At 44.3% G+C, this 27640-nt stretch overlaps 1 protein-coding gene across 1 annotated transcript in view; it reads left to right on the top strand.

Moving 5' to 3' along the window:
- Nucleotides 1-27386, top strand: part of LOC112254840 (testis expressed 264, ER-phagy receptor) — an 82408-nt gene extending 55022 nt beyond the window's left edge. Inside the window, exons 3-4 of the mRNA XM_024427744.2 lie at nt 10215-10389; nt 26565-27386. Coding sequence (XP_024283512.1) covers nt 10215-10389; nt 26565-26863 — 474 coding nt within the window. The 3' untranslated portion in view covers nt 26864-27386. The remainder of the gene's footprint in view (nt 1-10214; nt 10390-26564) is intronic.
- The last annotated feature ends 254 nt before the right edge of the window (nt 27387-27640 follow it).

Here is a 27640-nt window from a genome sequence, read left to right as displayed (position 1 = left end):
CTGCATTCCAAATGGCACCCTACAGGGATTTCTCTGCCATTAAAATCCTTGGGCGGCCTTAGTATATATAAAAAATAAAGGTTTTAAAGGTTTTATACATTTCCGGGATGGAAAAACAAATTCTGTGTTCACTTAAAAAAAAAAAAACAGATATAAAGTATTCAAAAAATATAATGTACCTATATATTTTTTTAAATAATATATTCTTTGAGAACTCCCAATTACCAAAATAAGAGCTGGACTGTCAGGGAGAATTGAAAATTCCCAAAATAGTTAATTTAGCGGTATTGATTTTGTTATTCTGTTTGAGTAAAAGAACACAGCATTAGCCATGGAAAAATGCATAGAATTGCAGGAAATTTGCTTTAAAACTGAAACATTTTCTCTGAGCTCCATGCTGAAATTTGTATAATTGCAGGAAATTGGCTTAAATATTCAAAAATGTCTCTACACCTCCTAGAATGGGGGCCTCTAAGTAAATAAATATATTTTTAAACAGTCCAACCTCGCCCATTGCCACCTCCCCTGCCACGCCCACCACTTAAACCCCTTTTTGATCCATAAACTAGTGCATAAATAGTGCACTATTTTTGACCAGGGCCGAAGTAACACGGGGAATAGGGTGCCATTTGGGACCGATCCTAAGTATCTCTTGGTATTCCATGGATTGCACTCATTGGAAATGTTGCATGTAGTCTAGTAGTCTGTCAAGTTCTTTTCGGATGTGTGTGTTTACTGTACATGTGTCATGCCCTGACCTTAGTTATCTTTGTTTTCTTTATTATTTTGTTAAAGTTCAGGAACAATTGATGCCGGCTATACACATGTGTATGTGTGTTTTTGACTTGTCTAGGTTTTTGTGTATCTAAGACCCAGGTTTTGGATATGTCTAGCTATATGTCGGTCTACTCTGGCCTCAAGAGCGCTTTCCCAGTCAGGTGTTTCCTTGTTCCTGCTTGGGGACTCTCCTCCAGTGCACCTCCACAGTCCAGTATGTCCTTTCCTGCTTTTGCCCTGGGTTGTGTCCCCATGTGTAGTGCCACCAGTGCCAGCACCACGTTGTTTAGACCTCCAGTGCGCCTCTGCATTTTGTTAGTTTGTTTAGTGTTCGCCCTGAAGAAGAATGTATTCGTGTCCCCAGCCTTGGTCTCCCATTAGATGAACGGACAGGCCTACAAATAAGGACTCCCCAGTCCAGGGGAATGAGGAGTACCCAGTCCAGAGGCCCGGGAGAAAGATGAGTGGAGGACATCCTGGACCTGGGAGGAGCGTAATGGCGGGGACAAGACCCTGCCATGGAAGCAGGTGGCCACAGTCCAGAGGAAAGGTGACGGTACCCAGTCAAGAGCGTCCGACAACGGGCCAATAGTTTTTTTTGGGGGGGCACATGGCCAGCAGTCGGGGAGCTGAGGAGGGCCAGAGCCAGTCTGGGAGAAGTCCGAAGGATTTGGAGGGCCAGAGAAATGGGGGGTTATTGAGTTGGTGGAGCCACAGTTTGGAATAAAAGAATGTGTTGTCAGTTTGGTGCCACCTGGGCCAGCTCTCCGGGGCCTCGTCCTGAAACGTGTGTTAAAGTTCCGGGGCAATTGATGCCGGGCCACAGGTCTCCAGTGTACCTTCAAGACCCAGTGCGTCCGGGGCCTCCGGCGCACTCCCCTCAGTCCGCGCCTCCCAGTCAGGTGTCCAGTTCCTGGCCTCCTGGCACTCTCCCACAGTCCACCTCCACAGTCCAGTATGTCCTCTTCCTGGGCCTCCGCACGACGCCCTGGGCCAGGTGAGTGTCCCCAGGGTGCCACCAGTCCGGCACCACGGGCCAGACAGTCCGGGCCTCCGCAGTCCAGGCCACGCCCTGTTCCTCCTCCCGCATTCGGGCCCTGAGTCCGTGGCCCCAGCCCGTTACCATCAGTGCCGGGGCACCAGGCCTACAGTGGTCTCCCAGTCCGGGGCCTCCGGCGACAGGGCCACAGTCCAGAGCCTCCGGCGACAGTACCCAGTCCGGGGCCTCCGACGACGGGCCACAGTCCGGGGCCTCCGGCGACGACGGGCCACAGTCCGGGGCCTCCGGCGACGACGGGCCACAGTCCGGGGCCTCCGGCGACGACGGGCCACAGTCCGGGGCCTCCGGCGACGGGCCACAGTCCGGGGCCTCCGGCGACGACGGGCCACAGTCCGGGGCCTCCGGCGACGACGGGCCACAGTCCGGGGCCTCCGACGACGGGCCACAGTCCGGGGCCTCCGACGACGACGGGCCACAGTCCGGGGCCTCCGACGACGACGGGCCACAGTCCGGGGCCTCCGACGACGACGGGCCACAGTCCGGGGCCTCCGACGACGGGCCACAGTCCGGGGCCTCCGACGACGGGCCACAGTCCGGGGCCTCCGACGACGGGCCACAGTCCGGAGCCTCCGACGACGGGCCACAGTCCGGGGCCTCCGACGACGGGCCACAGTCCGGGGCCTCCGACGACGGGCCACAGTCCGGGGCCTCCGACGACGGGCCACAGTCCGGGGCCTCCGACGACGGGCCACAGTCCGGGGCCTCCGACGACGGGCCACAGTCCGGGGCCTCCGACGACGGGCCACAGTCCAAAACATCCGACGATGATCCACGCAGCAAGGGCCACCAGCCCGGGGCCTATGGCGAGGATCCACAGTCCAGAGCCTCCGATGACGATCCACGGGTCAGTGCTACAAGAGCGGACTCAGGGTAAAGAAGGGGGGCGGCGTCCAGAACCAGAGCCACCACGAGGTTAGATGCCCCCCAGATCCTCACATATACGTTTAAGTGTGCAGCCCGGAGTACGCACCTTTGGGGGGGGTACTGTCACGCCTTGACCTTAGTTATCTTTGTTTATTATTTTGGTTAGGTCAGGCTGTGACGAGGGTGGTATGTGTGTTTTTGCCTTGTCTAGGGTTTTTTGTATATCTATGGGGTTTTGGTTATGTCTAGGTATATGTAGGTCTATGGTGGCCTGAATTGGTTCCCAATCAGAGACAGCTGTTTATCGTAGTCTCTGATTGGGGATCCTATTTAGGTTGCCATTTTCCATTTTGGTTTTGTGGGTTGTTGTCTATGTGTAGTTGCATGTCAGCACTAGTTGTTTATAGCTTCACGTTCATTTTGTTATTTTGTTAGTTTGTTTGGTGTTCGTTTAATAAAGAAGAATGTATTCATATCACGCTGCGTCTTGGTCTCCTCGTTATGATGAACGTGACAACGTGCTTCACCAGAAGTCTCACAGGGACCTTTTTATACCTATCTAAATATAAACTGCAGTACATTTTCATTTATTTATCTGAAGGGGAATGTGGATGTGGTGTATATGTTCTTTCTCTCTGCAGCTGTTCTGCCCCAGACTAGGAACCTGGAGAGGAGAGGAGGAGAGGGAGGATGCTGCTGCCCCATCCTTATCATCTATCTAACCTATCCCCCATCCTCGCCGTCTCTCTCAGAAACATCTCTTCTCTAAACTGCCTATCTGTCTCTCACCCCCTACCACCCCATGGGATATATCAACTCCCACTGGGAGTTTTCCATGGCATTTAACGTTCTCATCTTATCTTATGGGTCATCATGGAGATCATACTTGATTATCACTAAATTAGCGTACCTTCACTCCATCTCTAGTAGTTGGTCACATCCCTACTGTGTGTGTAGGCCTACCTCTTAGTGATACATGTGTGTGTAAACCTACCTCTTGGTAATAAGTATGTGTGTAAACCTACCTCTTAGTAATAAGTGTGTGTGTAAACCTACCTCTTAGTAATAAGTGTGTGTGTAAACCTACCTCTTAGTAATAAGTGTGTGTGTAAACCTACCTCTTAGTAATAAGTGTGTGTGTAAACCTACCTCTTAGTAATAAGTGTGTGTGTAAATCTACCTCTTAGTAATAAGTGTGTGTAAACCTACCTCTTAGTAATAAGTGTGTGTGTATTAACCTACCTCTTAGTAATGTGTGTGTAAACCTACCTCTTGGTAGTGTGTGTGTGTGTATGAACCTACCTCTTGGTTGTGTGTGTGTGTAAACCTACCTCTTGGTTGTGTGTGTGTAAACCTACCTCTTGGTAATGTGTGTGTGTGTGTGTGTGTGTGTGTGTGTGTGTGTGTATGTGTAGGCCTACCTCTTGGTAATAAGTGTGTGTGCAAACTTACCTCTTGGTAATATCTGTGTGTACAAACCTACCTCTTGGAAATATCTGTGTGTACCTGCGGAGGATGAGAGCCTGAGGCTGTGTATTCTCTGTGGGAGATTTAGGGATGAGGCTGAAATAGCTGTATACCTGCAGCAGCTGTTGGTCTAAACTCAGTCACGATGACAAACCCCCTGGAGACAGACCAGGACTAACCACTCACCGTTCACCCCCCTTCCCTAACAGTTAAACCTCTCTTCTTTTCCTTCTTTCTTCTCCACCTCTCTTCCTTAACCACTTTAACTTGAATTAGTGCAACTGTGAAACTTCACAGGTTAACCTTTTAATGACCATTTATTATTATCTCATATTCTGATACTTTTTTTGTTCTCGGACAGAATAATAGGCAATTACACAGTGCCATGCACACTGTAGAGGGTAACCTGTCTGTGAATGCTGGCCCTTCTTTGGACACTGTGCTAACAAACCTCCAAACGAGCTTCAACGCTGTACAACACTCCTTCCGTGGCCTCCAACAGCTTTTAAATGCTAGTAAAACTAAATGCATGCTCTTCAACCGATTGCTGCCCGCACCCTCCCACCCTCCCAGCATCACTACTCTGGACAAACATACCCTCGTAAAACTGACTATCCTACCGATCCTTGACTTCAGCGATGTCATTTACAACACTCTACTCAGCAAACTGGCTGTAATCTATCAGTGCCATCCGTTTTATCACCAAAACCCCATATACTACCCACCACTGAGACCTGTATGATCTCATTGGCTGGCCCTCACTACATATCTGTTGCCAAACCCACTGGCTCCAGATCATCCATAGGTCTTTGCTAGGTAAATCCACGGCTTATCTCAGTTTACTGGTCACCATAGCAACACCCACCCGTAGCACACGCTTCAGCAGGTATATTGCACTGGTCATCCCCAAAGCCAACACTTACTTTGGCTGCCTTTCCTTCCAGTTCTCTGCTGCCAATGACTGGAACAAATGGCAAAAATCACTGAAGCTGGAGTCTTATATCTTCCTCTCTAACTTTAAGCATCAGCTGTCTGAGCAGCTTACTGATCACTGTACCTGTACACAGCCAATCTGTAAATAGCCCAGCCAACTACCTCATCCCCATATTATTACTTATCCACTTGCTCTTTTGCACCCCATTATCTCTACTTGCACATCATCATCTGCACATCTATCACTCCAGTATTAATGGTACATTTTAATTATTTTCACCTCTGGGGCATATTTATTGCCTACCTCCCTACTCTTCTATGTTTGCATACACTGTACATAGATTTGCATACACTGTTATTGACTGTACGTTTGTTTATGTGTAACTCTGTGTTATTGGTGTCGCACTGCTTTGTTTTACCTTGGCCAGAACACAGTGGTAAATGAGAACTTGTTCTCAACTGGCCTACCTGGTTAAATAAAGATAAAATAAAAAATAAAACTAACTGTTTTAAATCCACTATTGGCCTCATGGGTAAATTACTGAACGGGTTTCTTCCTTTCCGTTAACTGAGTTAGGAAGGACGGCTGTATCTTTGTAATGACTGGGTGTATTGATACACCATCCAAAGTGTAATTAATAACTTCACCATGCACAAAGGGATATTCAGTGTCTGCTTTTTTATTTTGACCCATATACCAATAGATGTCATTCTTTACGAGGCGTTGGAAAATCTCCCTGGTCCTTGTGGTTGAATCTGTGTTTGAAATTCACTGCTCGACTGAGGGACCTTATAGATAATTAATTGTGTGGGTTACAGAGATGAGGTAGTCATTTAAAAATCATTTTGAACACTATTATTGCGCACAGAGTGTGTCCATGCAAATCATGTGACTTGTTAAGGGATTGAATTCTTATTGACTCAAGACATTTTAGTATTTCAATTGTAATTAATTTGTAACATTTTCAAAAAAACTAATTCCACTATGAAATTATATGATATTGTGTGTAGGCCAGTGACAAAATGAAATACATTTAAATTCAGGCTGTAACACAACAAAATGTGGAAAAAGTCAAGGGGTGTGAATGTTTTCTGAAGGCATTGTAGATCATTTTATTTATTTGAAACAAACTTTTTCATTTTTAAAATAGGCCTAAGATTATAGTTTTCGCAAGTAGGCCTATTCGAATACCAATGTCAGTTCGGTTATTCGAATAAGCATGCCCATCCCTACTTGTCTGCTGCTTCTAGTGATTCTGAACGAAACAGAGCACATTATTGACTGTTATAACTATGTCTGAGTGATTGGCATATAGAATTTTAATCTTATTAATGAAATTTGAGCCAATTCTGTCCAAGTCTGTTCCATGACAGACCAGAGATATGACCATTCTAGTCTATCAAAGAGATGAAACCTAAGCCTAAGGAGTTGTTGTTTCTGATGAAGCATTTGAGGTAAGAGGATACACGTTTTTTAACAAAGCCGCTTTGGTCCGTGTGGGACGACAACATTTTGGAAAATTGTTTAAAATCTGTGTTTATGAAAGATATGGTATATATCTATATCTATCTATATATATATATATACACACACAGTGGGGCAAAAAAAGTATTTAGTCAGCCACCAATTGTGCAAGTTCTCCCACTTAAAAAGATGAGAGAGGCCTGTAATTTTCATCATAGGTACACTTCAAAATGAGAAAAAAAGCATGATGTTTCCACCCCCATGCTTCACAGTAGGTATGGTGTTCTTTGGATGCAACTCAGCATTCTTTGTCCTCCAAACACGACGAGTTGAGTTTTTACCAAAAAGTTATATTTTGCTTTCATCTGACCATACGACATTCTCCCAATCTTCTTCTGGATCATCCATATGCTCTCTAGCAAACTTCAGACGGGCCTGGACATGTACTGACTTAAGCAGGGGGACACGTCTGGCACTGCAGAATTTGAGTCCCTGGCGGCGTAGTGTGTTACTGATGGTAGGCTTTGTTACTTTGGTCCCAGCTCTCTGCAGGTCATTCACTAGGTCCCCCCATGTGGTTCTGGGATTTTTGCTCACTGTTCTTGTGATCATTTTGACCCCACGGGGTGAGATCTTGCGTGGAGCCCCAGATCGAGGTAGATTATCAGTGGTCTTGTATGTCTTCCATTTCCTAATAATTGCTCCCACAGTTGATTTCTTCAAACCAAGCTGCTTACCTATTGCAGATTCAGTCTTCCCAGCCTGGTGCAGGTCTACAATTTTGTTTCTGGTGTCCTTTGACAGCTCTTTGGTCTTGGCCATAGTGGAGTTTGGAGTGTGACTGTTTGAGGTTGTGGAGAGGTGTCTTTTATACTGATAACAAGTTCAAACAGGTGCCATTAATACAGGTAACGAGTGGAGGACAGAGGAGCCTCTTAAAAAAGAAGTTACAGGTCTGTGAGAGCCAGAAATCTTGCTTGTTTGTAGGTGACCAAATACTTATTTTCCACCATAATTTGCAAATAGATTCATTAAAAATCCTACAATGTGATTTTCTGGATTTTTTTTCTCATTTTGAAGTGTACCTATGATGAAAATTACAGGCCTCTCTCATCTTTTTAAGTGGGAGAACTTGCACAATTGGTGGCTGACTAAATACTTTTTTGCCCCACTGTATATGTGTATATTTGATTATTTTTTTTTTTTTAAATATATATATATATATATATATAAATAAATACTAGGCTGATAAACCAGAATTGGAGGATCCTCCATCATTGTATTAATCTCAAATTTGGGAACATTTTGGTTTCCCCGTAGATTACAATGGTGATGACAGAGACTTGTGGATTAAACGTTAATATTGTGTTGCCACACTCAATGAGAATAGCCTATGCAGCTGCCAACACATCATATATTGACAAATAGTGTTTTTTTTTCATATCAGGATTGAGAGCCGCCATGTTCCCACAATGAATCGTGGACAGACAGATTGTGCTATCTCCTTGAGCAAAATAGACCTGCTATTTTTTTTCTTGTCATACAATGAACATCCCACCTTAATATGGTGTTTACAATTGATTATTTTACAAAACAAGTCCGTTAATTCATAGTCATTTTGCCAAAGAAAGCCACGGTAAGGCCACGCACATGTATTCCACCTGAACTGATGAAGACATCCTTTCCTTTTCAAGGAAAACATGTTTGAAACTGGACAGAACTGACACGTGGCAGCTTTCACATCTCAGTGGTTCACTGGAAATGGCTCTGTGTGTGTGTGTGTGTGTGTGTGTGTGTGTGTGTGTGTGTGTGTGTGTGTGTGTGTGTGTGTGTGTGTGTGTGTGTGTGTGTGTGTGAGCCAGCGAGCGAGAGTTCCTGTCGCAATCCCCCACAAAACAGAGGTATTCTAATGTTTTTGAAGAGAAAATACATAAATATTGAATAGTAGGTTAATTTACTTACTCACAGTTGGAGGGCTCTGGCAGCTATGAAGAGAGAGGGAACCTTGCTGTTGCCACAACAGTATGTAGGCTGAAAGACCGTTGGGCAGAAAGATGATGAGATTGTGTAGTGTAGGTGTTTTGTAAGGAGCCCTCCTCCACGGGCCCATCGGGTGGGCCTGGTGTGTGTGAGCGAAGATGCCATGCCAATGTATGAGGTTGTTGACCATCTGCCTGGTCCGGCATGTGTGAGCAGAATAAGAAAATGGTGTGCATTAAAAGTTAACACGCAGGGGGAACTCCCCTCCACTTCTCGAGGACAGGAGAGGAGGATGAATATAGAGGACAGGAGAGTGGGGTGAACAACATACAGGGCTTTCATTCTGCATGCCTGCCTGCCTGGTTAAAGCCAGATAGGTTATTCATACATTAAAGACAGAGCAGAGGATCAAAGCCATGGTATAGGGGGGAGAAGGGGGTAATGGGGAGGAGGGAGAGAGGACGACTCAGTTTCCCAGCTCTGATATTAAGTAGTGACTTATTGCCAGCCTCTCTTGTACATCAGCCTGATCATTCACCAATTGGTACATTTATCTAAAAGCATATGAACATACACACACACACACACACACACACATTCACACAAACACAGATCCACATACACAAGCGGGAGTTGGGCACACATACGCATACGTATGCACATGTAGTACAGACACACACACCTCAGGCATCATCCATTTTTATTAGGCTCACTGCATGTGACTAGACCTTAAAGGCTTGTCTGTTATTAACGGTTTTATGTACACTGGCATTAATAGAAAAATGGATTAAAGTAACACAACATAGCAGTTACTATAGAGGTCATGTGTCCTTCAGCCTCCAACTCCTGTTAGATAGGACTAAACCTTTGACTACTTTATTTATAGGAGGTGTCATTTTGACGCCTACCTTTTTGAGACAAAAAGTATTACTTATGAAACAAAATCTTTCTCTGAACTATTGTATTGGTATAACATATCATTTATCTAATTTGTTTGCATACAATATAGCTTAGTATTTGTATGATTTATTTTATACAGTTATTATTACACATCTTTATCAAGGGTGTCAATCATTTAAGACCCCACTGTATGTCTACAGAGAATACATCATGTACAAGTATACACTGTCTTTGTCCAGTTGTTATTAAAGTTGTCATGACATTTTATTGGAAATGCGTTAATATTACGAGCAACTATAGTACCTCAGTATGTTTGTTTTCTGTGTTTCGGTTTCCTAGAGCGATGCGCCACAATGTTGCCATCTTACTGATAGGACAAGACGGGCCTCAGCCCTGTTAAGTCCACCCTCGACAGGAAGTGTGTGTGTGTGCTACTCTTCCTTGGGTCCAAACGAATTAAGACAAAAATAAACCAGTACATATAACATTATTACACCACTTCATATCTACAATACAACATTTATAATACCACCATACATATGTGTGTGTGTGTGTGTGTGTGTGTGTGTGTGTGTGTGTGTGTGTGTGTGTGTGTGTGTGTGTGTGTGTGTGTGTGTGCGTGTGTGTGTGTGCGTGCGTATGCATGTGTCCGTACAGCTAGGCATCCATTTCCCATGACTTGTATAATCCTGTGTAATGTAAGTTCCCTTGTTTCTCACCTCCCTCTGTCTCTCTTCCTCCCCTTCCCCTCTCCCTCTCTCCCCCCAGGAGAGGAAGTTGTGTGCACACCCATGCCTGGAGATCTACAGAGATGACCTGATCCACTACATGAGTCCTCTGGCTCGCCAGGGAGATTTCTACGTACCAGAGGTCCGTCAGGACCCGGACAGGAGGCTGCTGGGAGACAATGACTCTGAGGAGGACAGAGGGACCGACATCACAGGTACACTACAGTAGGCCCTAGATCAGGGCTCTCCAACCCTGTTCCTGGAGAGCTACCCTCTTGTAGATTTTTCCTCCAACCCCAGTTGTAACTAACCTGATTCAGTTTATCAGCCAGGTGCACTAGATTAGGGTCGCTCTCCAAGAACAGGGTTAGAGATCCCTGCCCAAGACACACACACACACACACTCTCCACTGGGCTATACTTAGTACTGTACAAGTAGAGAACATTATTTGGGGTGTCCACCCAGGTGAAAATGTGCTTTGGTGGTGATAATTTCACTTCCTTATATTATAAAATGCATTTTACCAAGACACATATGATTCTTCATGTTCTGAATAGTTAAGTGGGGTCTTTCTATAAAATATCATTAACATTATATCCTAAAAGGTAGATTTCGTGATCTAATACATCCGATAATAAGCACCGAGCTTTGTTGACAGAGCAGTGCAGCTTTCTTACAGAGACTTTTGGGGATTTTACATGTTGTGGTAGTCTGCAAAGTTGTTTCCATGGGTTGCAGAAAGCTACACTGAACAAAAATATGAACATGTTGGTTTCATGAACTGAAATTAAAGATCCCAGAAATGTTCCATATGCACAAAAATATTATTTATCTCAAATTTTGTGCGCACATTGTTTTTTACTGCGTGATCATTACACAGGTGCACTTTGTGCTGTGGACAATAAAAGGCCAGTCTAAAATGTGCAGTTTTGTCACACAACACAATGCCGCAAATGTCTCAAGTTTTGTGGGAGCATGCAATTGGCATGCTGACTACAGGAATGTCCACCAGAGCTGGTGCCAGAGAATTCAATTTTAATTTCTCTACCATAAGCCAACATGTCGTGTCTCAAAAACTATATTGATCTCTGTTGTTTTGTCTTCCGGTTTTCGAGAAGGATGACAAGTTCAACGCTGAGCCTGTCAGTTAGCCTTAATTCTCACACAGTATCCAGCCTAGCTGACACTATTTTCCAGATTTTTGACCCTTTTTTTTTTTTATCTGGTCTCCATTAATTTAGTCCGCTTAAATTTGGCCATCCTACAAGGGTAAAAACTCAATACATTTTAAACAGAAAGACAATTTTAAACATTTATTTTTTCCATTGGTCAAAAGATGTGTTTTTGATTGGACACCCTACATCCGTCAGATTCAACTCTTGACTTTGAAGCCAGTTCCACTGCTTTTTTCCATTTGTTCCCCTCTAATCAGGGACTGATTTAGACCTGAGACACCAGGTGGGTGCAATTATTAGGTAGAACAGAAAACCAGCAGGCTCTGGACCTCATAGGGCAAGAGTTGAATACGCCTGCCCTACATTATTACATCCATGGGCATACTGTACTATATATTTTAAGGAATACATACTCTATCAATGGAAGCACAATCCTCATATGGATTGGGAGCTTAACACTTTGTCTTTGAGGCCATTGCCCAGTCAATCAGCAGGGGAACCAGTAGGCCTATGCTTCTTTGTTAACTGATTGAATCACTAGTAATAATGGATATGACTGTCCACATTGGAAGGTGTTAGAACACAGATAGCTAGTTGGCAGAGAAATACACATAATGTGAATGTAATGGTGATCCACAGAATAACAGGTCACTCCATGGTATTAGCAGAGAATAGTGTATTTTTGAAAAACTACAAAAACTATGTATAATTAAATTGGACGATAATGTTCAAAAAATATGGAGTATATGTTTTGTGTGTTGTTGTCGCATCATTTCAGTTTCCAGTTGGTACCAAAGGGATTTGGACCTTGTTGATGGTTGGTGGTGTTTATGAGCTGAATCCCCACAGTGTGTCGTAGTGTGCCTGTGTTTATGAGCTCCTAGGGTGTGCTCCTGTCCTGTGCGTGACACACACACACACACACACATACACTGTATCCTGTGAGTGACAGACACACACACACACACTGTATCCTGTGGGTGAGACACACACACACACTGTATCCTGTGAGTGACACCCTGTCAGGTGCTAATGAAAGGCTAAGACCAACAGAACACTGCTGTCACTCACCAGGGGGCTGGTCACAGCCACCACCACCACCATATGCCCATAAAACACACAAACACACACACCTGGGTAGACGTCACTTACTAGGGGTCTGTCCTTCACCACCACCATATGTATGGCCTGATGCTGCTCAGTGCTCACCCATACTAGACTGGGCTGGCCTGTAGCAGAGTCCCCTGGGCTCCATTAACACTGTGGCATGGCACCTAATGTTTAATCAACAGTAAGAATGAGAGGTGAGGTTTATGAATACTAACAGTGTCTGCATCCCAAATGGCTCCCTATTGCCTTCCATAGAGCACTACTTTTGACTAGAGCCCTATAGGCTATATAGGGACCATTTGAGACACAGCCAATGTAACTGCTTTATGAGGATATGTTTAGGAATGACTGGATATATTGGCTCAAATAATTTGGACAGACACTCATGCAGTTAGTTTGATGCAGAACATAGTCAAAAAGGCGATTTAAAGGAAATGAGGGGTCAGACTAGAAGTGAGACTTGGAGGGGAGCCAAAATAGAGAATGAATGTTTTAGAGTGCAAGGGAGAGAGCGAGATGGTGATACAAGATTAGTCTCCACCCAAACATCACAAGAGATAGAATGTGTTGCTGTGGTTGTGTCATGGAGGTGTTGTACATGCTGTCAGTCTGTCTCTGTGGGAGTGTATGGGGGGGGATTCCATAGTAGGTATTGAGGGCCACATATTTGCCTAGACCTAATTCCATGGATGACTCTGCACAAACTGATAAGATGAGAAAGTTGAGTGATCTAAATCAACACATAGCTGTGACTTCATATCTATCATAGACCGCGAAGGCTATATCTCTGAGAGATATCCTTCCAGGAGCCGTGAGCTTGGCCTACTGCTTCAGCTTGCCTGATTTCCCTTTAAATCATCTTCCACTCAGCTCTTAACCTGCCAAGTGAGCCATTAACATTACTCCGGCCACAAGGGAAGGGAGGGGAGGCAGCCTGGTCCTGGCCTAGAGACACGCAAAGTGGTGGGCTGGGTATGGACCTACAGGCACGCAGCGGGGCGGGGCACAGCGTGGTGGGCTGGGTATGGACCTACAGGCACGCGGCGGGGCACAGCGTGGTGGGCTGGGTATGGACCTACAGGCACGCAGCGGGGTGGGGCACAGCGTGGTGGGCTGGGTATGGACCTACAGTCACGCAGCGGGGTGGGGCACAGCGTGATGGGCTGAGGGATGGACCTACAGGCACGCAGCGGGGCGGGGCACAGCGTGATGGGCTGAGGGATGGACCTACAGAAGGTGTGTGTTGGGGGGTGGACAGATGTTGTGTGTGTAAATGCATTGAGAGTTGGTGATAGAAAACCTGAGGGTGAAATGTGTGTGCAGGCAGAATTATCCATCTAAACATTTATATGTGTGTGGTTGTGAAAACTTGTACACATTGGGGGGTGACTACAAACTGAGAGGGAAATATAATTGTTGCGGCTGCAGCGTTTCGCCAATGTGGTAGCCCATGGCAGGGCCATGCTGTGTTGATGTGATCTAAGGGAACAGAGGAAGAGAGCAGTAACAGGAGTGTGTGTGTGGGAGGGTGCATGTGTGCGTGCGTGCGTGCGCACAGAGTAGCAGTGGGATGTCGTATGTGTGGACCCTCTCAATGTTTGATGACCTGTCCTCTCTCACCGTGAGGAATCACATTCTCCAGCCTAATACACCAGTGGGACATCAGTTCTGCACACACATGCAACAAATACACACATACACACATACATACAGTGGCCAAAAAAGTATTTAGTCAGCCACCAATTGTACAAGTTCTCCCACTTAAAAAGATGAGAGAGGCCTGTCATTTTCATCATAGGTACACTTCAACTATGACAGACAAAATGAGAAAAAAAATCCAGAAAATCACATTGTAGGATTTTTTATTAATTTATTTGCAAATTATGGTGGAAAATAAGTATTTCGTCACCTACAAACAAGCAAGATTTCTGGCTCTCACAGACCTGTAACTTCTTCTTTAAGAGGCTCCTCTGTCCTCCACTTGTTACCTGTTTTAATGGCACCTGTTTGAACTTGTTATCAATATAAAAGACACCTGGCCACAACCTCAAACAGTCACACTCCAAACTCCACTATGGCCAAGACCAAAGAGCTGTCAAAGGACACCAGAAACAAAATTGTAGACCTGCACCAGGCTGGGAAGGCTGAATCTGCAATAGGTAAGCAGCTTGGTTTGAAGAAATCAACTGTGGGAGCAATTATTAGGAAATGGAAGACATACAAGACCACTGATAATCTCCCTCGATCTGGGGCTCCACGCAAGATCTCACCCCGTGGGGTCAAAATGATCACAAGAACGGTGAGCAAAAATCCCAGAACCACATGGGGGACCTAGTGAATGACCTGCAGAGAGCTGGGACCAAAGTAACAAAGCCTACCATCAGTAACACACTATGCCGCCAGGGACTCAAATCCTGCAGTGCCAGACGTGTTCCCCTGCTTAAGCCAGTACATGTCCAGGCCCGTCTGAAGTTTGCTAGAGAGCATTTGGATGATCCAGAAGAAGATTGGGAGAATGTCATATGGTCAGATGAAACCAAAATATAACTTTTTGGTAAAAACTCAACTGTCGTGTTTGGAGGACAAAGAATGCTGAGTTGCATCCAAAGAACATCATACCTACTGTGAAGCATAGGGGTGGAAACATCATGCTTTGGGGCTGTTTTTTGCAAAGGGACCAGGACGACTGATCCGTGTAAAGGAAAGAATGAATGGGGCCATGTATCGTGAGATTTTGAGTGAAAAACCTTCCATCAGCAAGGGCATTGAAGATGAAACGTGGCTGGGTCTTTCAGCATGACAATGATCCCAAACACACCGCCCGGGCAACGAAGGAGTGGCTTCGTAAGAAGCATTTCAAGGTGCTGGAGTGGCCTAGCCAGTCTCCAGATCTCAACCCCATATAAAATCTTTGGAGGGAGTTGAAAGTCCGTGTTGCCCAGCAACAGCCCCAAAACATCACTGCTCTAGAGGAGATCTGCATGGAGAAATGGGCCAAAATACCGGCAACAGTGTGTGAAAAACTTGTGAAGACTTTACAGAAAACGTTTGACCTCTGTCATTGCCAACAAAGGGTATATAAACAAAGATAAACAGAGATAAACTTTTGTTATTGACCAAATACTTATTTTCCACCATAATTTGCAAATAAATTCATTAAAAATCCTACAATGTGATTTTCTGGATTTTTTTTTCTCATTTTGTCTGTCATAGTTGAAGTGTACATGCAATGAAAATTACAGGCCTCTCTCATCTTTTTAAGTGGGAGAACTTGCACAATTGGTGGCTGACTAAATACTTTTTTGCCCCACTGTACATACATACATACATACATACATACTCACTCACTCACTCACTCGAGCTTCAATGCCATACAACTCTCCTTCCGTGGCCTCCAACTGCTCTTAAACGCAAGTAAAACTAAATGCATGCTATTCAATCGATCACTGCCCGCCCGTCCAGCATCACTACTCTGGACGGCTCTGACTTAGAATACGTGGACAACTACAAATACCTGGGTGTCTGGTTAGACTGTAAACTCTCCTTCCAGACTCACATTAAGCATCTCCAATCCAAAATTTAATCTAGAATCGGCTTCCTGTATCGCAACAAAGCATCCTTCACTCATGCTGCCAAACATACCCTCGTAAAACTGACCATCCTACCGATCCTCGACTTCGGTGATGTCATCTATAAATAGCCTCCAACACTCTACTCAACAAACTGGATGCAGTCTATCACAGTGCCATCTGTTTTGTCACCAAAGCCCCATACACTACCCACATTGCGACCTGTACGCTCTCGTTGGTTGGCCCTCGCTTCATACTCGTCGCCAAATCCACTGGCTACAGGTTATCTACAAGTCTGCTAGGTAAAGCCCCGCCTTATCTCAGCTCACTGGTCACCATAGCAGCACCCACTCGTAGCAAGCGCTCCAGCAGGTATATCTCACTGGTCACCCCCAAAGCCAATTCCTCCTTTGGTTGTCTTTCCTCCCAGTTCTCTGCTGCCCATGACTGGAACGAATTGCAAAAATCTCTGAAGCTGGAGACTCACATCTCCCTCACTAACTTTAAGCATCAGCTGTCAGAGCAGCTTACAGATCACTGTACCTGTACACAGCCCATCTGTAAACAGCCCATCTATCTACCTACCTCATCCCCATACAGTATTTATTTATTTATCTTGCTCCTTTGGACCCCAGTATCTCTACTTTTTCATTCATCTTCTGCACATCTACCATTCCAGTGTTTAATTGCTATATTGTAATTACTTCGCCACCATGGCCTATTTATTTCCTTAACTCCCGTATCTTACCTCATTTGCACTCACTGTATATAGACTTTTTGTTTTCTTTTGTTCTACTGTATTATTGACTGTATGTTTTATTTATTCCATGTGTAACTCTGTGTTGTTGTATGTGTCAAATTGCTACGCTTTATCTTGGCCAGGTCACAGTTGCAAATGAGAACTTGTTCTCAACTAGCCTACCTGGTTAAATAAAGGTGAAATAAAATAAATGAAATAAAAAATACACACACACACACACACACACACACACACACACACAGATGACACCACACACACACACACACGTACACTTTATTTTGCGTTCAGTCACTGATACTTTCACCTCAACTTTCCACCACGTACAGACACACATAGACACACACACACACACACAGGAGAGTAGAGCAGTGTGGCAGTATGTCTGTGGTAGGAAGACTTAGCCCATACAGGCTGTGAGAAACTGGGCTGAGGCAAAGCTTTCCTCTAAAGCCAGCCTAATCAAATCAAATCAAATGTATGTATATAGCCCTTTGTACATCAGCTGATATCTCAAAGTGCTGTACAGAAACCCAGCCTAAAACCCCAAACAGCAAGCAATGCAGGTTTAAGCACGTTGGCTCGGAAAAACTCCCTAGAAAGGCCAAAACCTAGGAAGAAACCTAGAGAGGAACCAGGCTATGAGGGGTGGCCAGTCCTCTTCTGGCTGTGCCGGGTGGAGATTATAACAGAACATGGCCAAGATGTTCAAATGTTCATAAATGACCAGCATGGTCAAATAATAGGTCTGGGATAGGTAGCACGTCCGGTGAACAGGTCAGGATTCCATAGCCGCATGCAGAACAGTTGAAACTGGAGCAGCAGCACGGCCAGGTGGACTGGGGACAGCAAGGAGTCATCATGCCAGGTAGTCCTGAGCCTGGTCCTCCGAGAGAGAGAAAGAAAGAATTAGAGAGAGCATACTTAAATTCACACAGGACACCGGATAAGACAGGAGAAGTACTCCAGATATAACAAACTGACCCTAGCCCCCCGACACAAACTACTGCAGCATAAATACTGGAGGCTGAGGCAGGAGGGGTCAGGAGACACTGTGGCCCCATCCGATGATACCCCCGGACAGGGCCAAACAGGAAGGATATAACCCCACCCACTTTGCCAGAGCACAGCCCCCACACCACTAGAGGGATGTCTTCAACTACCAACTTACCATCCTGAAACAAGGCTGAGTATAGCCCACAAAGATCTCCTCCATGGCACACCCAATGGAGGATGCCAACCCCGACAGGAAGATCACATCAGCGACTCAACCCACTCAAGTGACGCACCCCTCCTTGGGACGGCTTGAAAGAGCACCAGTAAGCCAGTGACTCAGCCCCTGTAATAGGGTTAGAGGCAGAGAATCCCAGTGGAAAGAGGGGAACCGGCAAGGCAGGGACAGCAAGGGTGGTTCGTTGCTCCAGAGCCTTTCCGTTCACCTTCGCACTCCTGGGCCAGACTACACTTAATCATATGACCCACTGAAGAGATGAGTCTTCAGTAAAGACTTAAAGGTTGAGACCGAGTTTGTGTCTCTCACATGGGTAGGCAGACCATTCCATAAAAATGGAGCTCTATAGGAGAACGCCCTGCCTCCAGCTGGTTGCTTAGAAATTCTAGGGACAATTAGAAGGCCTGCGTCTTGTGACCGTAGCATACATGTAGGTATGTACGGCAGGACCAATTCAGAGAGATAGGTAGGAGCAAGCCCATGTAATGCTTTGTAGGTTAGCAGTAAAACTTTGAAATCATCCCATGCCTTGACAGGAAGCCAGTGTAGGGAGGCTAGCACTGGAGTAATATGATCAAATGTTTTGGTTCTAGTCAGGATTCTAGCAGCCGTATTTAGCACTAACTGAAGTTTATTTAGTGCTTTATCCGGGTAGCCGGAAAGTAGAGCATTGCAGTAGTCTAACCTAGAAGTAACAAAAGCATGAATATATTTTTCTGCATCATTTTTGGACAGAAAGTTTCAGATTTTTGCAATGTTACGTAGATGGAAAAAAGCTGTCCTTGAAACAGTCTTGATATGTTCGTCAAAAGAGAGATCAGGGTCCAGTGTAACGCCGAGGTCCTTCACAGTTTTATTTGAGACGACTGTACAACCATTAACATTAATTGTCAGATTCAACAGAAGATCTCTTTGTTTCTTGGGACCTAGAACAAGCATCTCTATTTTGTCCGAGTTTAAAAGTAGAAAGTTTGCAGGCATCCACTTCCTTATGTCTGAAACACAGGCTTCTAGCGAGGGCAATTTTATGGCTTCACCATGTTTCATTGAAATGTACAGCTGTGTGTCATCCGCATAGCAGTGAAAGTTAACGTTATGTTTTTGAATGACATCCCCAAGAGGTAAAATATATAATGAAAACAATTGTGGTCCTAAAATGGAACCTTGAGGAACACCAACATTTATAGTTGATTTGTCAGAGGACAAACCATTCACAAACTGATATCTTTCCGACAGATAAGATCTAAACTAGGCCAGAACTTGTCTGTGTAGACCATTTTGGGTTTCCAATCTCTCCAAAAGAATGTGGTGATCGATGGTTTCAAAAGCAGCACTAAGGCCTAGGAGCACGAGGACAGATGCAGAGCCTCGGTCTGATGCCATTAAAAGGTCATTTACCACCTTCACAAGTGCAGTCTCAGTGCTATGATGGGGTCTAAAGCATTTCGTACACATTGTTTGTCTTCAGGAAGGCAGTGTGTTGCTGCGCAACAGCCTTTTCTAACATTTTTGTGAGGAATGGAAGATTCGATATAGGCCGATTTTAGTTTTTTATATTTTCTGGGTCAAGGTTTGGCTTTTTCAAGAGAGGCTTTATTACTGCCACTTTTAGTGAGTTTGGTACACATCCGGTGGATAGAGAGCCGTTTATTATGTTCAACATAGGAGAGCCAAGCACAAGAAGCAGCTTTTTCAGTAGTTTAGTTGGAATAGGGTCCAGTATGCAGCTTGAAGGTATAGAGGCCATGATTATTTTCATCATTGTGTCAAGAGATATAGTACTAAAACACTTGAGTGTCTCTCATGATCCTAGGTCCTGGCAGAGTTGTGCAGACTCAGGACAACTGAGCTTTGAAGGAATACGCAGATTTAAAGAGGAGTCTGTAATTTGCTTTCTAATAATAATGATCTTTTCCTCAAAGAAGTTCATGAATTTATTACTGCTGAAGTGAAAGCCATTCTCTCTTGGGGAAAAAAATGCTGCTTTTTAGTTAGCTTTGCGACAGTATCAAAAATACATTTCGGATTGTTCTTATTTTCCTCAATTAAGTTGGAAAAATAGGATGATCGAGCAGCAGTAAGGGCTCGTCGATACTGCACGGTACTGTCTTTCCAAGCTAGTCGAAAGACTTCCAGTTTGGTGTGGCACCATTTCCGTTCAAATTTTCTGGAAGCTTGCTTCAGAGCTCGGGTATTTTCTGTATACCAGGGAGCTAGTTTCTTTTGAGAAATGTTTTTAGTTTTTAGGGGTGCAACTGTATCTAGGGTATTGCGCGAGTTAAAATTGAGTTCCTCAGTTAGGTGGTCAACTGATTTTTGTCCTCTGACGTCCTTGGGTAGGCAGAGGGAGCCTGGAAGGGCATCAAGGAATCTTTGTGTTGTCTGTGAATTTATAGCATGACTATTGATGCTCCTTGGTTGGGGTCTGAGCAGATTACTTGTTGCAATTGCAAACTTAATGAAATGGTGGTCCGATAGTCCAGGATTATGAGGAAAAATATTAAGATCCACAACATATATTCCATGGGACAAAACTAGGTACAGAGTATGACTGTGACAGTGAGTAGGTCCAGAGACGTGTTGGACAAAACCCACTGAGTCATTGATGGCTCCGAAAGCCTTTTGGAGTGGGTCTGTGAACTTTTCCATGTGAATATTAAAGTCACCAAAAATGTGAATATTATCAGCTATGACTACAAGGTCCTATAGGAATTCAGGGAACTCAATGAGGAACGCTGTATATGGCCCAGGAGGCCTGTAAACCGTAGCTATAAAAAGTGATTGAGTAGGCTGCATAGATTTCATGACTAGAAGCTCAAAAGACGAAAACGTCATTTTTTTTTTTTGTAAATTGAAATTTGCTATCGTAAATGTTAGCAACACTTCCGCCTTTGCGGGATGCACGGGGATATGGTCACTAGTGTAGCCAGGAGGTGAGGCCTCATTTAACACAGTAAATTTATCAGGCTTAAGTCATGTTTCAGTCAGGCCAATCACATCAAGATTATGATCAGTGATTAGTTCATTGACTATAATTGCCTTTGAAGTAAGGGATCTAACATTAAGTAGCTCTATTTTGAGATGTGAGGTATCACGATCTCTTTCAATAATGACAGGAATGGAGGAGGTCTTTATCCTCGTGAGATTGCTAAAGCGAACAGTATCATCACACACACCTAATCTAGCTGCCTGCTGGCCAACACACACACACACACACACACTTACACAGAGACAAACTGGGACTTGGATCCAGTTATCTAACTGCACAACAAAAGTCCTCCAAGGCAAGCACAGTGACTGGGACTTCAGCTAGAATAACTCAACACCCTTCTGTCTACACGACTCAGGATCTTCAGTAGGAGATTGGGATGTAAAATGTGCAACACAGACACGCGCGGACACACACACCCGCGACACTCATGGCAACCAGAAGATGTCATCTCTCTCTCTCTGTCCCCTCCACACATGGCTACAGACCAACTGAATGTTGAGTAGCAGTGACAAATCCTGCTCCTCTCTATTCCCTGTGTCCCAGGCTGACGGTGTGTGTGTGTGTGTGTGATGATACTGTGACAGGTACCCATGGTCCTATCACTGACTGGTCTCATCTCACAGAGGTCAGAGGAACACAAGGAGCCTTCTCGGACCATCGCCCCCTGTATTTGTGACAGGGCCAGCCAACTCCACAACAGTCACCCTTTCCTCTCTGTCTTTTACTAACATGTAAGGGTGCACTGAAGAGTGGGTGGACATGGTATGGATTTGCACTTGCATTTTCCTGATAGTTTCTTTTCATCGTTTCTGACATATAGCTGTGCTAGCCTGTATCTCACTGCTCAGTATTGCCTATGGCTTTTTGAGAATGCTTTTAAAAAATATTTTGGAGAAAGCACATTAAATGGTAACAAGCTAAAAGTTCCACACAATATTTCACATACTCTATAAGCAAGTAGCAATAATGGATCGATTATAATTATGAAGGGTGGGAAGACTAGCCTGAAGGCACCACTGAACATTTCCTCTCAGTGTTCCTCTCTGTGTGTGTGTGTGTGTGTGTGTGTGTGTGTGTGTGTGTGTGTGTGTGTGTGTGTGTGTGTGTGTGTGTGTGTGTGTGTGTGCGCACTATTCACTGTCAGATTTCAGTTTCCACTACCTTCTATCCATCACATGTAAATTAGTCTAGTGTGCATTAAACAGTGACAGCTCTTGGCTAGATTTCAGTTGCACTGCAATGAGGCAGTTTTATTCAGACAAAAAAAACATTGGTTGGGAGTTTGTGTCTGTGTGTACAGCACATTTTTTCAGCTTAGCTTTGTTTCATAGCTATTTACTATAATTTTACTCATGTCGCCAAGTGTAGGCTAACTGAAGTCACAGAGGAGGAAATGGTCTTGACTTATTGTCCTGACAGTGTTGTTTGGTGTCATTTCATTAGTTGCACATTGGTCAATTTGGAATGATATGGAAAGAGATAGACAGGTGGTAAACCCTTTAACATAAACTGCTGTCAACAGCTCAGTCTTTGGTGAGTGACATTTCCTATCAGTTTCAACTTCATCTCTGTCTCTCTGCTTCTCTCTGTCTCTATCTTTCTCATTCTGTTCATCTGCAGTCTCTGTCTTTTTCTCTTGGTCTCTCTCTCCCTCTTTGTCCTTGGGTAATGTGTGTGCGTGTGAGCGTGAGCGAGCGTGAGCCACTGTGACAGAATGAAATAAATTAACATTAGGAAGGATCCTGTCTGTCCTATCTGCTATTAGGTACACTGGAGTACACAAACCAAACCATCACTCTGCTGCAAAAACACTGACATAGACACTAAAAACTGAAACGCAAAATGATTTGGGTTGTATTTATCACTTAGAAATGCTGAGTTTGAAGTGTCCCTTCTTGAGCTTATGCCCAACACTCATACAGAGAGTGATATATATATGTTCTCAGTGCAGTGTTCATACAAAATTGTTTCTCAGGTCTGAAATGTATATCATCATTTCTGTTAATATAATTTATTAGGCACAGTTTTAAAATATTTGATCAATCACATAATAATGGTACATATCAGCCAGGATCAGAATATGACATTTTAGCGTGTCCATACAGTATGTGCACATATCACCTGCATGTGTGCGAGTGGGCCATTGCTCAAGGAGAGACTACAGTTAGACATTTTAGCAGCAGGTAGGCCAAGCCTATAAAATATGAGAGAAACAGACTAACTAGGTAGCTAATTCAAAACATATATTGTAGCCTGGCTAGTTATCCCTCTAGTTAACTGTTTAGCTATTATTAGCATGTATTCATGTTTTTGTCATGTCCCCCAAAATTTTCCGCCGACACTCGCAAATAAGGTCATATAAAGTTGATGTACACAGACGTGGGCTGCCCAGTGACACGAGCCTACCAGACGAGCTAAATCACTTCTATGCTCGCTTCGAGGCAAGCAACACTGAGGCATGCATGAGAGCATCAGCTGTTCCAGGCGACTGTGTGATCACGCTCTCCGTAGGCGACGTGAGTAAGACCTTTAAACAGGTCAACATACACAAGGCTGCGGGGCCAGACGGATTACCAGGACGTGCTCTGGGCATGTGCTCACCAACTGAAAGGTGTCTAAACTGACATTTTCAACATGTCCCTGATTAGGTATCTAATACCAACATGTTTCAAGCGGACCACCATAGTCCCTGTGCCCAAGAACACAAAGGCAACCTGCCTAAATGACTACAGACTCGTAGCACTCAAGTCTGTAGCCATGTATTGCTTTGAAAGGTTGGTAATGGCTCATATCAACACCATTATCCCAGAAACCCTAGACCCACTCCAACTTGCATTCCGCCCAAACAGATCCACAGATGATGCCATCTCTATTGCACTCCACACTGCCCTTTCCCACCTGGACAAAAGGGAAAACTTACGTGAGAATGCTATTCATTGACTACAGCTCAGCGTTCAACACCATAGTACCCTCAAAGCTCATCACTAAACTAAGGATCCTGGGACTAAACACCTCCCTCTGCAACTGGATCCTGGACTTCCTGATGGGCCGCCCCCAGGTGGTGAGGGTAGGTAGCAATACATCTACCACGCTGATCCTCAACACTTGAGCTCCCCAGGGGTGCGTGCTCAGTCCCCTCCTGTACACCCTGTTCACCCACAACTGCATGGCCAGGCACGACTCCAACAGCATCATTACGTTTGCAGACGACACAACAGTGGTAGGCCTGATCACCGACAACGACGAGAAAGCCTAAAGGGAGGAATTCAGAGACCTGGCCGGGTGGTGCCAGAATAACAACCTATCCCTCAACGTAACCAAGACTAAGGAGATTTTTGTGGACTACAGGAAAAGGAGGGCCGAGCATGCCCCCATTCTCATCGACGGGGCTGTAGTGGAGCAGGTTGAGAGCTTCAAGTTCCTTGGTGTCCACATCAACAACAAACTAGAATGGTTCAAACACACCAGGACAGTTGTGAAATGGGCACGACAAAGCCTATTCCCCCTCAGGAAACTAAAAAGGGTAGTGCGTACGGCCCAGTACATCACTGGGTCTAAGCTGCCTGCCATCCAGGATCTCTACACCAGGCGGTGTCAAGGAAGGCCCTAAAAATTGTCAAAAACCCCAGCTACGCCAGTCAGACTGTTCTCTCTACTACCGCATGGCAAGCGGTACCGGAGTGCCAAGTCTAGGACAAAAAGGCTTCTCAACAGTTTTTACCCCCAAGCCATAAGACTCCTGAACAGGTAATCAAATGGCTACCCGGACTATTTGCATTGTGTGCCCCAACCCCTCTTTTTACGCTGCTGCTACTCTCTATTTATCATATATGCATAGTCACTTTAACCATATCTACATGTACAGTGGGGCAAAAAAGTATTTAGTCAGCCACCAATTGTGCAAGTTCTCACACTTAAAAAGATGAGAGGCCTGTAATTTTCATCATAGGTACACTTCAACTATGACAGACAAAATGAGAGAAAAAAATCCAGAAAATCACATTGTAGGATTTTTAATGAATTTATTTACAAATTATGGTGTAAAATAAGTATTTGGTCACCTACAAACAAGCAAGATTTCTGGCTCTCACAGACCTGTAACTTCTTCTTTAAGAGGCTCCTCTGTCCTCCACTCGTTACCTGTATTAATGGCACCTGTTTGAACTTGCTATCAGTGTAAAAGACACCTGTACACAACCTCAAACAGTCACACTCCAAACTCCACTATGGCCAAGACCAAAGAGCTGTCAAAGGACACCAGAAACAAAATTGTAGACCTGCACCAGGCTGGGAAGGCTGAATCTGCAATAGGTAAGCAGCTTGGTTTGAAGAAATCAACTGTGGGAGCAATTATTAGGAAATGGAAGACATACAAGACCACTGATAATCTCCCTCAATCTGGGGCTCCAGATCCACACATTTCTTGTCAAACTATAGTTTTGGCAAGTCGGTTAGGACATTTACTGTGTGCATGACACAGTAACAATTGTTTACAGACAGATTATTTCACTGTATCACAATTCCAGGTGCTAGAAGTTTACATACAGTGGGGCTTGTGGTAGGCAGGCAGGCAGGCAGGTTCAAGGTTCAAGTCCGGGCTCTGTCTTGGCCTCTCAAGAACATTCAGAGACTTGTACCAAAGCCACTCCTGCATTGTCTTGGCTGTGTGCATAGGGTCATTGTCCAGTTGAAAGGTGAACCTTCGCCCCAATCTGAGGTCCTGAGAGCTCTGGAGCAGGTTTTCATCAAGGATCTCTCTAATTTTCTCTGTTCATCTTTGCCTTGGTCCTGACTAGTCTCCCAGTCCCTGGCACTGAAAAACATCGCCACAGCATGATTCTGCCACCACCATGCTTCACCGTAGGGATTCATCAGACCAGATAATCTTGTTTCTCATGGTCTGAGTCTTTAGGAGCCATTTGGCAAACTGCAAGCGGACTCTCATGTGCCTTTTACTGAGGAGTGGCTTTCGTCTGGCCACGCAAATCAAATGTTAATTGTCACATACACATGGTTAGCAAATGCTAATGCGAGTGTAGTGAAATGCTTGTGCTTCTGGTTCCGACAGTGCAGTAAAATCTAACAAGTAATCTAACAGTTCTCCAACAACTACCTAATACACACAAGTCTAAAGGGGGTTGAATTAAAATATGTACATATAAATATATGGATGAGCGATGGCCGAGCGGAATAGGCAAGGGGCAGTAGATGGTATAAAATACAGCATATACATATGATATGAGTAATGTAAGATATGTAAACATTATTAAAGTGGCATTGTTTAAAGTGTCTTATATGTCCATCTATATGTATTGTCTATCTATCTATTTATTTGTCTATCTAGCTCTCGTCTGTCTATGTGTCTGTGTGTTTGTCTGTCTGTGTCTGTTGATTCACATATGTTATATGCTCATCATTTTCATGCATTCTGCTTAGTAACACAGTGCCAACAAAAAGGTATCCATTCTCTTCAGTCTTACCTGTTCTCCCCATGTCTTTTTTTCCCTAAGCGTGGCCTCTAACTATTCTTATTTTCTCTCTCCCTGTTTCACTAGGTGCGGACTCCAATAGTGAGTGCAGTTCAGGGAGTGGTGTTTTCCTGTCAGACAGCAGAGAGACCTCCCTAGCCCCATCCAGCGTTCCCTCCCTGATCCGACACTACAGAGGAGGAACAGGAGGAGGTGAAGACCGCAGTGACAGGAGCTCCAGCTCCTCCTCCTTTGAGGAGTTGGACATGGAATTCCCAGATGGACAGGAGGAAGCAGGGACAGAGCAATATAGCGACGCCCCCAGCAACAAGCACCTGGAGACAACCACAGAGGAGAGAGGGGTTGTAGCCGGGGGGGAGGAGTGAGGGGATGAAGTGGGGGAGAAGAAGAAGTGGAGGTTGGGGGAGGAGGAGAGAATTCTAATGTGCAGTTTTCTATGGCTCTTTTTCAATTAGTCTTTCCTTGATTCCTCCCATTTTGCACTTCCTCCTCCAATATGGTTGAGGTAAGGAAATAGGATGCAGGGAATCACAGAAAGACTTATTGAGATAGAGCCATTATGTATTCCTACAAGTAGAGTTTTTTACATTCCCAAACCTATTTTAAGGTGATGAGTTAGTCTGATGAGTGTGTTGTGTTGAGCTGTTGGTCAGGCAGAGTTTCAAAGGGAAAATTATTTCCTTCTTTCTGTCCTACTGTTGGTTGGCTGACAGAAAATAGCCTACTTGAAGAAAAAAAATGTCAGGTAACCTGAGTTTCTTGAAATCCATGTTTGTTTTTAAGTACTTCATTGATATGATAAGCATGGTGAACAAGTGTGTTTGGATGCATTTTAGATTTTTTTTTTACTTGATTGTTATGTTTTTACTATTAAAATTATAATTATCATCCCTTGTGACTGATGTTTTGACCTTCATCCTGTAATTGCAGTAAAACTGTAGTGTATCAATATTTGAGATGATCTTACTTTAGATTTTTATATAGTGTTTTTCTTTTGAGTAAGAAAAAAACTATTTAGAATATGTTTGTTTGGGTATGTAAAAGTGCTCAGTTTTTCCATACTGTTTATTTTTCCCATCCTTTCAATCTGACCAAACAACTTGAAATCTATAAAATCAGTATAAGTACTGTATAAGCCGGTT

The sequence above is a fragment of the Oncorhynchus tshawytscha genome, linkage group LG07, assembly GCF_018296145.1.
Source record: "Oncorhynchus tshawytscha isolate Ot180627B linkage group LG07, Otsh_v2.0, whole genome shotgun sequence".
Lineage (NCBI taxonomy): Eukaryota > Metazoa > Chordata > Actinopteri > Salmoniformes > Salmonidae > Oncorhynchus > Oncorhynchus tshawytscha.
This window is presented reverse-complemented; position numbering and strand designations above follow the sequence as displayed.